General features: G+C 37.9%; 1 protein-coding gene across 2 annotated transcripts; it reads left to right on the forward strand.

Moving 5' to 3' along the window:
* The first annotated feature begins 872 nt into the window (after positions 1–872).
* LOC120469918 (uncharacterized) lies at positions 873–15,722 on the forward strand. Of its 2 annotated transcripts, XM_039659214.2 has the most exons (16): positions 873–1,191; positions 1,700–1,806; positions 2,779–2,860; positions 3,524–3,639; positions 3,753–3,825; positions 6,509–6,578; positions 6,719–7,456; positions 8,537–8,769; positions 8,854–9,376; positions 9,494–9,615; positions 9,713–9,887; positions 9,969–10,091; positions 10,189–11,183; positions 11,387–11,441; positions 11,582–13,993; positions 15,222–15,722. In XM_039659214.2, the coding sequence occupies exons 2-16, from the start codon at positions 1,715–1,717 to the stop codon at positions 15,314–15,316; spliced, it is 5,904 nt and encodes a 1,967-aa protein (XP_039515148.2). In that variant the 5' UTR covers positions 873–1,191; positions 1,700–1,714; the 3' UTR covers positions 15,317–15,722. The 2 variants fall into 2 exon arrangements, with proteins under 2 accessions (XP_039515148.2, XP_088977935.1); XM_089121809.1 differs by lacking the exons at positions 1,700–1,806; positions 2,779–2,860; positions 3,524–3,639 and having other exon boundaries at positions 874–1,191.
* Positions 15,723–16,545: the final 823 nt, after the last annotated feature.

A 16,545-nucleotide genomic window follows, 5' to 3' on the forward strand; every position in this document is an offset into this window, starting at 1 on the left:
TGCATTCCCAGGGAATCGAACCCAAGACATTAGCGCTTCTATTGCCATACTGTTGGTTGACCAATACAGCAACAATCAATAGGCTAATATTTTGAAATAATGTAACTTATTTTATCTGAATTTATTCACAATTCTATTCGTTACTGTAAAGGTAAGTGATTTATTTTGATATCTAAATTTGTTTTACTCCTTTTGTACACAACAATATTGCATTTGTTCTTGTTCTGCAATTAAAAAGAAATAATATGAAAATTGTACATATTCGTTCAGTTACAGTGGGCACCATTTTTGTTACAAGTTACAACAGTTACCATCATTTTAATTGTGTGTGGTCATCATCATTCAGTGATTAGTAGATTACTGCCTGTTTTCACAGACAAGTCCCAGACTAAAATGCATGTTTGAGCTGTTAGTGCTGACATTTACCATATGTTTTCATCATCAGTAATGTTATTTTTTCTACGGCATGTTTATAAAAGCTACTTAAATGTCCAAATTTAACTAAGGCCCTCGCATGGTTTGTGAAACCAGGCCTGCGATGAAAAGTGCATACTGCATAATATTAAACTCGGCTCTTTTGTGCTGCCTGCCTGCTTCTGCACTCTTTAGACTAGGGCGGATCGTGTCTAGTTTAAAAGAGCGGTTGCACATTTAACATGATTTGATTGGCCATCTTTACTGTCGTGTTACGTCAACACTAAATCCTATTGGCTACGTCAAGTAGCAAGTATTACTACTGGCCAACCAAATGCCTTCGCGCGGAATTTTGAAAAGTTTTCAAACATTCGTAGTTATGCGCCGCCTTATATTCCTCCGCGGATTGACAGGTAAACTAGTCCCTCACTTTTATAATGCATTGCATTGTATGTTATATAAATCTTCGAATAAGGCTCTGATTGATTATTTTCATTCAATATGTGATATTTTGTTTATGTATATATAGTTAATTACTCTTAGCTGTTTTATTGTATTTTATTTTGCGGAGGGATATATTACCGTCAGTAAAGGCAACAACACGCGCTGCTGTCTGTCGATGGATATAGTGTTAATGTTTGTGGTGCTAGTAGTTTGTGTTAACGGCAGGAACGACAAGGACAACTATCCGAATGCTGGATAATCTGATTTTATTTATAAAATCAGGGCCCAACTTCGATGGAATATACTTTGACATTTTGATTTACGGAACTTCAGGTAAAGAGACGTTTCATTTCACGGATACAAAAGAAACTGTTTAAACTGACACTATGCTAACGACGGAGACGTAACATTATTTCCGTTAACAATCAAAACAAATCGGTAACTTTATTTTCAATGAACATAACCACAAATACTCCGAAACATAATTTTTCTAGTCGGCCACTAAAACTAAATAAAATGTGAATTTTTAATTTTACCTGTGCTTTTTTCCAGTTATGCAATGTTTTAAATGTCTTTGGCCATGTGCTGATCTTCATCTTGTGTTTTCAATGTAATAATGAATGTGAACTAACGTAATATGTAATAACTATAATTACATTGAAATGGAATATCTTTGTATACAGAATTTCTCTTTGGGTTGCATTTATCTTCGCGGATGATATAAATTACGAGTTATGTCCATAAAACTTTAATGTAAAATGCATTTACAGGACGTCGGTGAAAATAACGTTACTCACTGAGTTAATTATATTTATTTTGTCTTTTGTGTTTGCTATACAAGGTAAGTTGTTTTAAAATGCCTTTGCTGGGGAAGATAGTCGTGATCAAAAGACATGGAGGTGGAGATGGGACTGAATTTCCCCTCACAGCGTCCTGCATGTTTGGAAGGTCAGTAACACATCTTTTTACAATAATGGCTTAACTTACATGATGGCTGTGAATATTTTCAAGTATAATGCTGTCAAGTTTTTATAGTGAGGCACGTGGAAAACAAAATCAATGGCTAAAATTACTTCTACACATTATGATTAAAAGGTAAAATCGAAGTACATTGTTTAAAAACTTTAACGTTTGGTTTAAAATATCTGATAAATGGGAAGTGCTAAATATTTACAGTTCTTTGTCCCACATGTGCTGTTCTACTACTCTTGATGCTAGGCGGGCTTCATTAATGTCAAATTGACGTAGACGATCTCTCCAGCCAATCAGAATGCGTTATTACTTAACGGCATCAAGTACTCGTGCTCCTTTTGTACATCATGCATGTAACAGGTTATGCCCTTTGTTTATTTAGTGTACAGTTATGTTTGGCAAAATATTAACTTATTAGTTTTGTCTGTTGATATTAGTGGTTTATGAAAGTGGACAAAAGGGAATGGTGACACATGAAACAAAGTTGCATGGATATATGCAGGTTTAATGTGTATAATAAAAAAAAAAGGAAATTTTAAACAATAAATTGATAATGTACTTGAATGTGTGGTGCATATGTGATTTGTCATGCTGTAATTTAAAAAAAAAAAATGTTCTCGACATCAATGATCAAAAATAACGTGGCCTGCAAAAACTAAGGCATTTATGCAAGAAGCTATTACTAGAATATTTTAATAACTTGATGAAACAAGAAATAACCAATAAATGGAAGATGGATGCATGCATCTTTGAATATCGACTTACTTAGACCCCATGCAAAACAATGTATTGAAATATTTTAATGATAATTTTGTTTTAAAATGAAATAAAGTGGATTTTTGCCATGAATAGCCACTACATGCATCATAGTTTAATATTTCTCATTCATAAAAAATGAAAATGGGCTGTATTAAAAGCCATTTTAATGTGGACTCTTTACCTATTTAGGAAGCTGGACTGTGATATTCGTATTCAGCTGCCGCAGGTGTCTAAAGAGCACTGTAAAATAGAGCTGAATGAGAACAAAGAGGTAACTATATTTTGATATTACACTATGCCCCTGGTTTCACAGACAAGGTTTAAGCTAGACCCAGACTAAAATGCATGTTTGAGCTGTTTAAATTAAGCCTAGTTCACACTACACAACTTTAACCGTCGGCAGATTGCTGCGCTGCTGTTCAAGTCGTTGTGGTGTTCACACAATGTGACAGTACGTAAATGATCTGCAACGGGGTTACAAGCTGAAAAACAGCTGTTACCCAATGATTATCTGGTCCCCAAACCACGTTTTGTCATGAAAACACATGCTAGAAGTGGAATGTGAAATGACTCAAAATAGTTGTCTATTCGAAAATGGACACCGGGACAAAATTGGTGGTGCAAAAAAAAAGTTGTTTACGGAATGATCAGTTTAGAACCCCCTGTTTTTGATGCGTGGTTTAGTACTTCACACAAAGATAAGTGAGCGTGGATCACCTGCAGGTTTACACTCAATTACAGCCCGACCTGTTGCCGAGCTCGTTAAATCGGGCTTAAAATCCTGTAGTGTGAACTAGGCGTTAAAGCAACTTGCACTGGCATATCTTAAAATGTCAATTTCATTGTTTTGTCTCAAGATGCTCACCAGTTTCTATGCCATATATATATATAAAAGTTACTTAAATGTTTCATGTATTGTCTCTCTCTTGTTTAGCTCATTTTGACCAATTTAAGCTCTGTGAACCCCACACGTATTAATGGACAGGTTATTAATCAATCTGAGCGGTTAAAGCATGGTGATCTCATCACAATCATTGATCGTTCTTTCAGGTGGGTCTGATTTTTTTTTTACTATAGTTATGAAGAGGCATTAAGGTTTTTTTCTTGGAGAATCTTTGTTTTGGGAATAATTTTTGTGTGGTTTCATATTGTCATAATGGTAGGTTTGAGTACCCACCTCCCAAGACACCGAAGAAGAAGAGGCTGTCTACGGCTGGAAAAGACAAAACCGTTCAGGTATGTTGATGTGAGTCTCCAGGGTTTTTCCTGGGTCAAAATTGGCCTTTGGTGGTGGCTGACAGACACTGTCATCCTTTCTTGCTCTTAAAAAAAAGCTTTGTAAGATAAAATCCTTCTTTACATCTGATAATTATTTTAGTAGAATAAAAAAGTAGCATTGAAATGTTTATTTCAACTAATAGTCTAGTTTTCTACCATATATAATTGAATTAGCAGCTTGCTAACAACAACTTGCTTTTTGAATTATTATTTTTTTTCTGGTTTCACCTTACTCCCGTCTAAACTAAACTATTTTTTTGTATATTTTTCTACACATTTTCATAAATAGCCTGCAAATACTGTAGATTATTAATGGACAACTCCGGCGCAAAATCAACCTTTGGTCTAATAACACATCGGTACCTAGTCGACCGTTCTCTGAGATTTGTTTTCATGATGATCGAATGTAAAGAGTTTTATCTCTAAAAACTGTTTAGCGTATAACGCTATTATATAGGGCACGGAGTAATGAAAAATAAAAATTGCTAGCTAATACCGATAACAAGGCTCAAAATAGCCCCACAGTAACACAATGAGGGTCTCTACATGCAAACCGAAACATTGAGAATGTTGTAAGTGTACAAACAGTTTAATAAGAAGATATTTTATAAAGACAGTCCACTTCACGTATACAGGCAGGAGCCATCTTTGGAAAACAGTCTTAGATACTAACAGTCGAACCACGGACGCTGTGCCAAGTGAGCTGAACTGTATGAATAGCGTTTGTGGTTTGACTTGTCGAACTGTTAGTATCTAAGACTGTTTTCCAAAGATTGCTCCTGTCTGTATACGCGAAGTGCACTGTCTTTATAAAATATCTTCTTATTAAACTGTCTGTACACTTAGAACTTTCTCGATGCTTCGGTTTGCATGTAGGGACCCTCATTATGTCACCGTGTGGGGCTAGTTTGAGCCTTGTTAGTGGTATTAAAGGGTTAGTTCACCCAAAAATGAAAATTAAGTCATTAATTACTCACCCCCATGCTGTACCAACCCCCTAAGACCTTCGTTCGTCTTCGGAACACAAATGAAGATATTTTTGATTAAATTTGAGAGCTGTATAACTACCACATTGGCTCCTAAGGGACTGCCTCTTGACGGCCCAAAAAGTCAATGAAGAAAATGTTTAAATATCCCAAGTGACTACCGTGGCTCAACTATATGTTTATCAAGCGACACGAATACTTTTTGTGCGAAAAAACAAACAAAAATAATGAGTTTATTCGACTATTTCTTTTCTTCCTTGTAGGCCAGAACGAGACTTCCTTAGATTTCCACGACGCATGCGCGAGAATTGCGATCTGAAGTAGTGTAAGCTGGTGTAAGCAGATCGCAATTCTCGCGCATGCGTCGTGGAAATCTAAGGAAGTCGCGTTCTGGCCTACAAGGAAGAAAAGAAATAGTCGAATAAACTCGTTATTTTTGTTTGTTTTTTCGCACAAAAAGTATTCGCGTCGCTTGATAAACATATAGTTGAGCCACGGTAGTCACTTGGGATATTTAAACATTTTCTTCATTGACTTTCTGGGCCGTCAAGAGGCAGTCCCTTAGGAGCCAATGTGGTAGTTATACAGCTCTCAAATTTAATCAAAAATATCTTCATTTGTGTTCCGAAGATGAACGAAGGTCTTACGGGGTTGGAACAGCATGGGGGTGAGTAATTAATGACTTAATTTTCATTTTTGGGTGAACTAACCCTTTAACTAGCGAGACAAGTCAAACCATGTGACTTCATGTGCCGGTGCCTCCGGGTTGTGTTTATCAAATGTCTGGGGTGTGTGGCGATTCTGTCTTCTAACACCGCGACACAGGTTTGTGGATCTGAGTATGGCGACTTCGTTTTTATATATCGCGTATCGTTACAGCTAGACATGTGCCGGTATTCGGTAATGCGATAAATCGCGGTAATGAATATGCACGATATCGCGGGCGCTTCAAAATACCATGAAAAATAATAGATTCAAATTTAGACTTTTAGAATTCGCATTAGCTTATTTTCCATCAACCGCTCAAACACTGCGTATATGCTGTGCAAAACACGTGCGCACTCTGATGTAAACAATCCCCACATGTATAAGCACTGTGTGCATGCGACAGTGAGCACATCTCCACTTAAAATGCTATTGGTCTTGACTATTTAAATAAAGTGAAAGGAATATGACTTGGCCTGCAAAACAAAATCCGTCAGAATAATTTTTTTTACTTTAATCCCTGCAGCACGTCACAAAAGCCCCTTTTTTAGCATCATATTTGGATATTGGAATAATAAATAAAGTAGAACTATCTTAGATGTATTGTACATCTATTTGTTGTTTTTTCTAGGGGTTTCTAAATTTAACACTAGTTAACCAGTGCACATTAAATGCAATATGCTATATTAATCATGAATAAAAAATGGTTTGAGCAGTATTTAAACTGAAAATTGTGTTTCAATTTTGAAATTGCAAGTGAAACTTTGGATTTGTTTCGATTTCAAAAAACTTTAGAAGTCAAAACTAGAATTATGAAGATAAACAAATGTTTGACTTGTATTCTTAAAAAATAATGAAGAAATATAACGACCCCAATTTTTCTTTTTTTTTTAAATTTTTTTTTATTTATCATTTATTTCTTGTTAAATGTTGGTTTTTGGATCTTGTAGGTTTTGCAAGACCAGCAGGAAAAAAGCACACCCGTTCATGCAGAGAAGAGGAAGTCGGAGCATTCATTTGGTTAGTGATCATGAAATTTATTTTTTATGATATTCTATAAATTTCTTTGTTTGTTGAAGTTGTTTCTTTCCCCCTAGTTTTGCTAATTCTGTTGAATATAATATAAATTGATATAATTGTCTTGTGTGCTATATTTACAGACACTTGTTTAAAAGATGGGTCAAATTTACTGCCATCTGTGGATCAATCTGTTGAAAATGAACCAGAAGATGGGAAAATTAAAAAGGACAGTATGTCACCTTTTTGTGAGCTCTACCAAATGGTCAAACAAGACCTTGTTGCGAAATCACCATGGAAATCTGAGAAACCAAAAACACCACTTGCAAGACCTCATGTTGATCATGAGGAAGCTCCCACTGCAGATGTTAAAAGTAACCCTGAACCGGTCACAACTCCATCTACCAAGAAGCGAAGATCCTTGAAATCCAGTTCTGAAGATATTACTGGACAAACTATCCCTCAGAGCTCATTTAATGCAAATCAGGAAGAGAAATCTGCTGATGAAATGCTGTCTGTAGGGTCTGCCACCCCCTCAACATTGACAGAGAAAGGTGTAACTCCTGTCTCCCAGAAGAAGAGAACACCCTTGAAAACGCCTCAGAAGTTCAGTGCTGGTGAGGTTGTCCAGCAAATTCTCTCAGAGCCTCAGCCTGAGGAGAAAACTCCTAAATCCCCGAAAGGAAGGAGGAGTGTTGGTTCACAGGATCAGAGCCTTGATCTCCAAATGCCTTTGGGTCAGACTCCAGGCCCAATAGGCAAGAACACTGAAGTGAAAATGTCACCAAGAACATCCCCAAGATCAAATGCTGGCAAAAGGTTTCAAGTCCAAGGTACTCCACATGAGATTAAGGCTACAACATCAAGTTCTAAGAATAAAGGTAAGACCGTAAAAACTCTATGGTAGCGATCATAAGAGCAAATCTCCTTTTAAAAATAACTTGGTGGATCAAATAACGATTGTATAGATTACATTTTTATGCCACTAGGTTGTGACAGGTGACTGTTTAAAAAAATGTATGTGCCTTTGAATCATTCAGTCGAGATTCATCCATCTCGACTGAATGATTCATCCATCCAGTAATTAAAGGAGTAGTTCACTTTTGAGAACTTCTGCTGATAATTTACTCACTCCCTCATCCAATATGTCCATGTCATCCTTCCTTCATTCGAAAAGAAATTAAGGTTTTTGATGAAAACATTCCAGCATTTTTCTCCATAAATGAATGAATCTTTTTCTGATTCATTTAATGAACAAATTGACTCAGAAAAAGATTTGTTTGAACATGAGAGTCAAGAACGTGCATCGCAGTACAGAGCAAGGCGAGCATTCGAGCTTATAAAACTTGAACTTTGTTATATATTTTTTAAATGAGCGATCGTTTCGCTTGATAAGACCCTTATTCATCGTCTGGAATCGTTTAAAGCTCTTTGAACAGTTTGCATTTTGTACTGACAGTGTCTTTTGGACCTTGAACTGTTTGGTTCCCGCTGAAGTGCATTAAATGGATAAAAATACTGGAATGTTTTCATCAAAAACTTTAATTTCTTTTCGACTGAAGAAAGAAAGACATGGACATCTTGGATGACAATGGGGGTGAGTAAATTATCAGCAAGTTTTTTGAAAAGTGAACTACTCCTTTAACAAGTATTTGAGTGAGCCATTGAAAAATTCATTCAAACCCATTTAATAAATAAATTAATTCAAATTAAACATTTTAAATAGACTGTAGCAACTACATTTTGTTAGAACCTCTGGTAAATGACACGTTATTTACAATTGTCTATTCAAAATAGTGAGAGAAACGTGATCTCTGTTTGAAAGAAAAGAATCTTGATTCTCAATTTATCCAGAATCGTGCAGTTTTTCTGGCATGTACACTATTTGTCAATTAGGTAAATGTTGCAAACGTGCTTCATTATTTAAAAATATATCACCGTTACTTGTGTTTGTCCTGCAGATGGTACTTCAATTAATGAGCTGTGCAGCGAAAACAAATCTCGCACCGAAGTAACAGTTCCAAAAGCAAAGAGAAAGCGAGTGTCCTTTGGTGGACAGTTGACCCCTGAGCTATTTGACAAACGCCTGCCCCCGAATTCCCCCCTCCGCCGTGGGGCAACTCCACGATACAGTTTGGGACCTTCCCAGAAACCTCAATCTCTCCTACGACGAGCATCCACCATTGGTCTTTTGGTAATACTTAAAACCAATTTTTAAGGACAATAACATTTATCTATTGAAAACATTCAAAGGTTTTTAATGTTTCTTTATTTTCAGGCTCTTCGACTTGAAGAAACTGCTCCAGATGTTCAAAATAGTTCTCCGAAGAAAGCTTCACCTAAACGCGCTGCAAAGATTCAATCACCTGCCAAAAAGTCACCGAGTATCAAGGCTAAAACTCCATCACCAAAACATCAAAAGTCACCATCTGCTCCACCCAAGGTACCTGCAACATCCTCTACTCCTGCCACACCCAAGACACCTGCATCTGCTAGAAGAGCATCAACTTCAGCTGTTGAGGCTGCCAGTGACATGTCTTTAACTGAGACACCCAGGGTCCAGGGGAGGTTTTCAGTCTCTCGTATCAGCACTCCATCGCCTGTCCAGGACCAGGAGGAGAAGTCTGAAGTACAGTCTACCATTATAGAAGACATGCCTCAGAATTGCGTAACACCAAAGATACCCTTAAGGAGGAAGAGCATGAAGTCTTCTGCAAGAAAAACTCCTAAGAGTACAATTAAAAGTGCACTTGATGTAATTCGTTCAAGACGCAGTGGAGCATCACGGGCTAATCTAAAAGGTGAAAGATTTAATCTGGTTATATTCATGTGTTCCTGTTTTGAGGTATTAATCTTTAATTCCTTTTCATATGGTTTAAATAAATAGTTAAATTTTATGTTTGTTTCTCTGTTTTAAGTGTTGACTTCTTGGGCCGACATTGTGAAGTTTGGTCAGATCAAACCTCAAACAGAAGTTACAACTAAGAAAAAACCCGCAAAGAGCAATGTAGTCAAAAGAAATGTGGTGCCAAAACCCAAGGTAAAATAAAATAAATAAAAAACCCTGTTGATGGTTTTAGCTCATTGAATGGCTGATTAATCTATGACCTAATTACAAATTACATTTACCTATCCAGACACCTGCACGGAGGTTGAAGGATGATATCAGCACTGGGCATGCAGCATCTCCAGTCACCATTGTTGTTGGCAAAGCCCATGTGAGGACTAACCAGTCTATTGGTGCTGCACCTAAAATAGTCACCAACATAGCACTATTCAAGAAGGACATGAAAATGGATGAGGACTTTACAGGTTTGTTCAGTATTTAAGAAAACAATATATGTAATAAATGTTCTGTGAAATTGTTAGTTCAAATTCTTAATGTTTTGTTAGGTGTTGCAGACATTTTCAAAACGCCAGCCAACAGAAGGTCTAAGAAAATGGTTCCCATAAACGATGAATGTCCTGAGATGCCTTTGGATGAGATTTCAGTCATGAGAACACCAGAAGAATCAGGTTAGTGTTTTGGACTTGTCGCAAGTTAGTTATCTACTGTGTATTTATTGTTTTGAGATCATTGATTTCATGCCCTTGTTTTTCACTCCCCACACAGGTGAAATGATTGTCTCTCCAATAAGTGTTATCTCCACTGCCAAATGTGGACAGTACAACAATGAAGCAGTTACACGACTTCTTTTGGACAACCAGGATGGTAGTTTATTGGGCGATGAAGGTCTTTCTCAACTCAGTGACAACTCAAATGAGGCAAGTGGCCATGACATCATTCCAGATCAAGAGATGTCCCCCAATGACCAAACAGAGGAAGAGGCTGCCCCTGAAATGGTAGTCAAAACCCCAAAGCAGAAAGCAGCACCATCCTTGTGCCTCACTGGAGTAAAGCGACTCATGAAGACACCCAAGCAAAGGGGTCAACCAATTGAAGACTTAAGAGGAAAGCTGTTCAAGACCCCCAAGGAATCTAAACCTACCCAGGAAGAAAGTCTGGAAGGCATTAAGGAACTCCTAAAGACTCCCAAATACAGGGGAGTTCCAGTAGAAGACATGGTTGGAGTGAAAAGAGTGATGCAGACCCCAAAAGAAAAGAACAACCCTGTACTGTGCGCAGCTGGTCTTCAGAGGCTTATGAAAACTCCCAAAGAAAAGTCAGAGCAACATGAAGAACTTGAGGGTTTAAAAGATTTGATGAAAACACCAAAATTAAAGGGAGACCTGGAGGAGAATCAGTTCGGACTGAAAAGGTTGGTGAAGACACCTAAACAGAAGAGAAATCAAGTCGAAGAGGACCTATCTCATGTTGAACTGATGAAGACCCCTAAACAAAAAGAACCAGTTGAAGCTCAAATGGGTATTCAAAGGCTGATGCAGACTCCCAAAGAGAAGGTTGAACCTGTAGAGAACTTGGCTGATGTAAAGCAGTTAATACAGACCCCTAATCAGAAAGAAGAACCTTTCAGCAATCAGTTGGTAATCGGTAAACTGAGGACCCCTCAACATGGAGTGATGGCAGAGGAAGTTATCACTGGCTTTAAAGAACCTGAAAATAACTCTGGCCTGACAACAGAAAATGGTCTGACTGTGTCTACTGAGGTAAATGGCTAGGTTACTCTTGTTAAACATGCACATAATGTCTCTGCAGTAAATAATTTAGTTGATTACAATTGAACTTTTTGTCATACTGCTGACTTACAGTGTAAGGAAATGTTATTCGGGTAGATGGTATGGTCATTATTTGTTTCAACTGCAATCTAGTTATAAATTAAATAGCTGATCTTCATATATTTAATGTCTAGATACAAGAGCCTCTTCAAGCAGAGGAAAGTAGTACTGCATTCGTGCCAGCTGAAGGTGAGTTAAAATTGGGAAATGCACATGTTCTCTACATTGTTGTTCTCAGTCCTAAAATTTAGGTTTTGTTTAATCTTATACAGGAGGTACACATTGTTTAACTACTTGGATTAAGCTAAATTTTTGTTGTCTTGACTCAGATCTCGATGAGGAATGCGACAAAGAAAATGTCTGTCCAGTTGAAACCATGGAGACTGAAGTGGATTCCCAGTGCACCACTGAAGTCATTGATTCTATTCACAGTGATGTAGAGGCTGATGCTGTTATCCCCCAGGAAACGCATCCTGACAACTTTAAAGAGGAGTCGGTTTCAGTTGAAGCAATTGATGTCTGTTTTTCTGGGACTGATGAAAAAAATGAAGAGCAGTCTGAAGAAACTCTGTGTACCTATGAAAATAGCAGTGCAACAGTTGAAGCTACTCCAGCATCATCCACTGCTGAGGAAGAGGAAGGGGAGATAATCAAGTCTTCACTTGCCAACAAAATTCAACGTGGCAGTCGAGGCAGAGTGCCACAGAAATCCAAAAACGACAAGGTCAAACCTCCTGCTGTGTTGTCAGTGACTGAAGAGACAAATATAAACAGTCCACTTCCCTCTTGCCCTGCCAGAGGAAGGAGAGGCAAGAAGCTTCTCGAAGTTCCAGAAGTCACTGCCAGCCCAGTCAGAAAATCTGCCCGTGGTAGAATTCCCAAGCACCACTTTGTTGGTGAAGAGGAAAAGAGCACTGAGGCTTCTCAAGTTCCTGTAGACTCCATGAAAACTGAGAGACCAGACTCCCTACCAGTAGTTACCAAAACCAGGAGAGGAAGAAAAGCTAAACAAGATGATGTTGCAATTGAGCCCATTGATGACACAAATGCTGGTGACCTACAATGTCCTGATGCACCTGCAAATGAAGAGCTTGTCCAAGCCCCTGTTGTAAAACCTGGGAGGAGAAAGAAAATAGATAAAACGGAAAGCCATACTTCAGAAGAACTTGAACAGAAAACACCTGAAATTGTTTGCGAGGTAAATGCTGTTGCACCAGTTGGTGTCAAATTGTTGGCTTCACCAGTTACTGAGACTGTCTCTGCAACAAGAGCTAGGAAAGGAAGGCCACCAAAGAAGGAGCAGTTGAAAACTGAGCCAACCCCTACTTTGGAAAATGAAACAACCAGCACTCATGCCGCTGTAGTGGCTGAGAAGCCACTGAAACCTGTAGTAAAGTCAGGGCGAGGAAGGAAGGTTAAAGAAATTGTCAAGGAGCAGCTCTTGGATAATGATGATGCCATGGTTGTTTCTCAAACTGTGGCAGAGGTGAATGCTGAACAAGATAAGCCTGAAGCACCTGTGGTCAAGTCTGGCAGAGGACGAAAGGCCAAACAGCAGAAACCACAGATGGCTGAAGAGGTTGTTGACCAACCAGCTGTAGATGCCAGCACACTTTTACCTGTGACCGAGGAACACTCTGAAACAGTGGTGAAATCTGTGAGGGGAAGTAGAAAGACAAAGCAGTCCAAGGTGACCGTTTCAGTTGTGACCGAGGAGAACATTGTCAGCCATGTTGAACAAGCAGAGACCCCTGTTGTGAAATCTGGTCGTAAAAGGGCTGTTATTGCAAAGGAAACAGAAGTGGAGGCAGAAGTTCCTGTCAAAAGAGGTCGCCGTGCTGTTGCAAACCCTGCACCATCAGTTGCTGTGGTGTCCAGCCGTGGACGTAAAGCGGCTGCCAAGGCAGAGTCAGAGGTTACTGAGGATGTAGCTTCATCAGAAGAGCCAGCTAAACTCGTTAAACATACCAGGCGAGCAGCAAAAGTACCTGAATCAAAGAGAAAAGAAAATTCCATGACACAGGCAGGTTCTGAATTGGTTGCTGCTGAGAATACAGCAATTGTGGCACTGGAGAAGGTGGGAAGAGGTAGCCGTGGCAGAAAACAGAAGGATTCAACTAAAGACATCCCTAACAACCCAATCAATGAATCTTCTAAAGCCGAGAAAGCTAGTGATATTAAACCCTCAAAAACTGTTAACTGGAACCCAGATTTGGTGGTCTCTAAAGACATTGGAGAGATCGAACCTTCTGCAGATGTAGAACAACATCAGCAGAAGAAATCTAAAAGGTTAGGCAAAATACCAGCTGAGACATCCTCCACTTCAAATCAGTCAACTGATCTGCCACCCAGGGGTCGCAGAGGAGCCAAAAAAGAGGAACATCCAGTTGAAGAAGTTCCGATAAAAATCAAGCCATTGAGGGGAGGAAAGGCAGTGGGCTCTGCTGCACCTAAATCAGATCTCAGTGATGGTAAGGCATCAACTCCCCTCAAAAGGAAAAGGAATGATTTGCTGGAGGTAACTGATGAGGCGTCAAATAAGGAACCTTTGCCAAAGAAAAGAGGCAGAGTAGCCACCAGCTCTAAAGTTGCAGCTGAGGTCTCCAGCAAAGAGAAAATGCCTGATGCTGAACCAGAAAAGGCTGAGGTTATTCCCAAGAAAGCTGGTAATAGAGCTGTTAGAGGGCAGAAGAAGACAGCCCAGGAACCAGAGCCAGCACCTGCTCAGGAGTCTCTTTCAGGTATGCATTCTGTAAATGTTGTCTGCAGTGTATTCCAGAATACAAGAGAACTTTACATTGTGCATGTTGTGACTAAAATAGATGTAGCCATATCTTTCAGTGAATTCTATTTATCACATCAGTCTATCCCTAATTGGACGGGACTAGTCTTCATTGAGTATGTTAGAGAAATTTCTTTTTCACAGTTGTACTTTGTGATTTTAATCCTGTCTGTAGCCGGTGTTTCCCCATTCTGCCTTGCCGCAGCGCGATTTTATTCACGCTGCTAGGCAGTCTGGATACCATGAACCAAAATTTTCCCTGAAATAGGGAACCAATCACAGAACGGGGAGGGAGCACAGACGTATTTGATAAACGTACAGGCTCATTTGATAGATATTCGTAGCACCCAATAATACAGCTCTGGGCATTCGTTAACCACGCCTCAAATACGAGAAATTGAACATGTGGTTTCCAGACAACGTTTCATTCTCAATGATACGTGGTCTGGCGTTTGCCAGGCTACTTGGTCTGGGTTCTCGTAAAACCTTAGTAAAAATTCCAGGGCAAATTTTTACTTTTTTGTTTTGTTTTTTTTGTTCAGTTAACCCAACAGTCCCTTGTGAAATATAATCCTATCCAAATGCCTATGACTTCCAATATTGTATTGTATGGATGTTTTTTGACCTCTCTGAGCTACCGTTTGCGCCCCAATCTTTCGCAGTCTTTGACTTATGAAGTTTATTTAAATATGGTTTTAATTATAAATGGAAGATAAATCAAGTAATTCATTTGAATAAAACACACGTCATGCGTGGTGCACACAAGCGCAGCAAATTATCTTCTGTAAAACCCATGGCTAGAAAACACTCACCTCTGTGATAAACATGGAGATGTTAGTACTGTTAAATCGCTACATGAAATCACAGACATCGAGTAATAATAATTTCAACTCAAAAACATATTTTAAAAACTAGTGCCTTCTGAAAAGGGCTTTGTGTCAAAAAGATGTAATAACCATTGGACCCCCTAGCATCAAATAAGTATATTTTGCCTGTTTGATCTTACACAATAAATATTTATGTTTTGCTACAAAACTTAAGGCCACAAAAGCTGATGGGCTTGACAAGTGTAATGGGTATATACTGTTTAGACCTGTTTTATGTACATTCAGTACGTTATTTGTTTTGCTGTGTCGTTTATTCAACTTTTGAGAGTGAAAAGTTAACATTTTTATGTTTTCCCACAGGGACCACCACTCGAAGAGGAAGAAATGTTAAAAAAGTAGAGGAAGTGGACATCTCTACTGAGGCAGCTCCCGTCAGGCGTACCAGGAGGAAGTGAAGCACTGGTCTTAATCTTCAAATCTCAGAAAAAAAAGTTTTAGTTTTATATGTTTGTACTATTTCATTATGACATTTTTCTATAAATTTCTCAGTGTAATTTTAGCTATTTTTATTTTTTTAGTGAAGTGTTTGTGTACACTTATCGAAAGTTTTAATTCAAGAAAATGTTTAAAGAATGTTTCTACTGTTGAAACCGTAAACTTCCCTCCAAAACAGTTATCTTCTATATTCCCTTTTGTGTTCTTTTGTTTTGTTTTAGAAATGTATTAAAAGAATAAAATAAGCGAGGTGGTAAAAAACTTTGCTTTAGCTGTCACAACTTTCTATGTAATGTGGGTTAGTGGTGTTACATTTTTGATGTGACATGCTTGAAATTTTTCATTAAAAAGATATTTGTAACCTCATGTTTGATTCTTTTCAAATTTATTCTGTTGGACCATTCATCCATTCATGTGTCTAATGCATTACTAATGCAGGTGTGAGGGGAAAACACCTGCAGTGCAACAAAAGAAAAATGGTTAATGGCGTATGTATGCTATTAAGTTATGTAATGTTGATAACATGGTGCTTTTGATACAATGAATACTATAGTTTAAATAGGCTATTATGTGTGTTTCTGTTTACATAACTTTGTGTTATAATGTTCAAATCTTAGCAGGAAATGTTTGTCACTTCTGAGGTGGCTTAAGAAGTTTTTCCTTTGGACAGAAGAGCAGCATCTCTAGTTTAAATAAACAGAAAAAAAAATAGTTAAAAAAATTCTGTAAATTCTCTTAGTAGTAATATCACAAAAATACTATATATTATCATCATGGACCTGAATGATTGCTATATTCATATAATATATAATTATATAAGTTAGCACCATGGTATTTTTTTAAGTGGTACTCCAAGGTGTTGTAAAGTTATTATGGTAGTAGAGTAAGATATCCCTGCAACCTTTAATTTTTCTCTTGTTATGTTAATAAATGTAATCTCAATGCTCTGTTCTTATAATTGAATTTTCAATTAATTTGAGATTTGTTAAAAAAAAGACCACTCAAGCAATCTATTTTATTTATTTATTTATTTTTTTATCGTTGGATAGAAGTTACCTGTGCATTTATTTAGAATATTAAACTGTTTTAGGTTTCATTGTTAATGATGGTTTGTGGACAGTAATTCATTTAGATTTGTATAATAACAAAAGGTTAGTATTTTAAAGTGTAACGTTAATGACAGAAGGTC

The sequence above is a fragment of the Pimephales promelas genome, chromosome 17 (genome assembly GCF_988280905.1).
Source record: "Pimephales promelas chromosome 17, fPimPro1.hap1.1, whole genome shotgun sequence".
NCBI classification, from domain to species: Eukaryota; Metazoa; Chordata; class Actinopteri; order Cypriniformes; family Leuciscidae; genus Pimephales; species Pimephales promelas.

Bases quoted from the DNA above. Each gene is read 5' to 3' on its own strand.
- LOC120469918 (XM_039659214.2), top strand. From the start codon at position 1,715: ATGCCTTTGCTGGGGAAGATAGTCGTGATCAAAAGACATGGAGGTGGA. The intron at 3,826-6,508 runs GTATGTTGATGT...TGGATCTTGTAG, and splicing joins GAAAAGACAAAACCGTTCAG to GTTTTGCAAGACCAGCAGGA. The intron at 8,770-8,853 runs GTAATACTTAAA...CTTTATTTTCAG, and splicing joins CATCCACCATTGGTCTTTTG to GCTCTTCGACTTGAAGAAAC.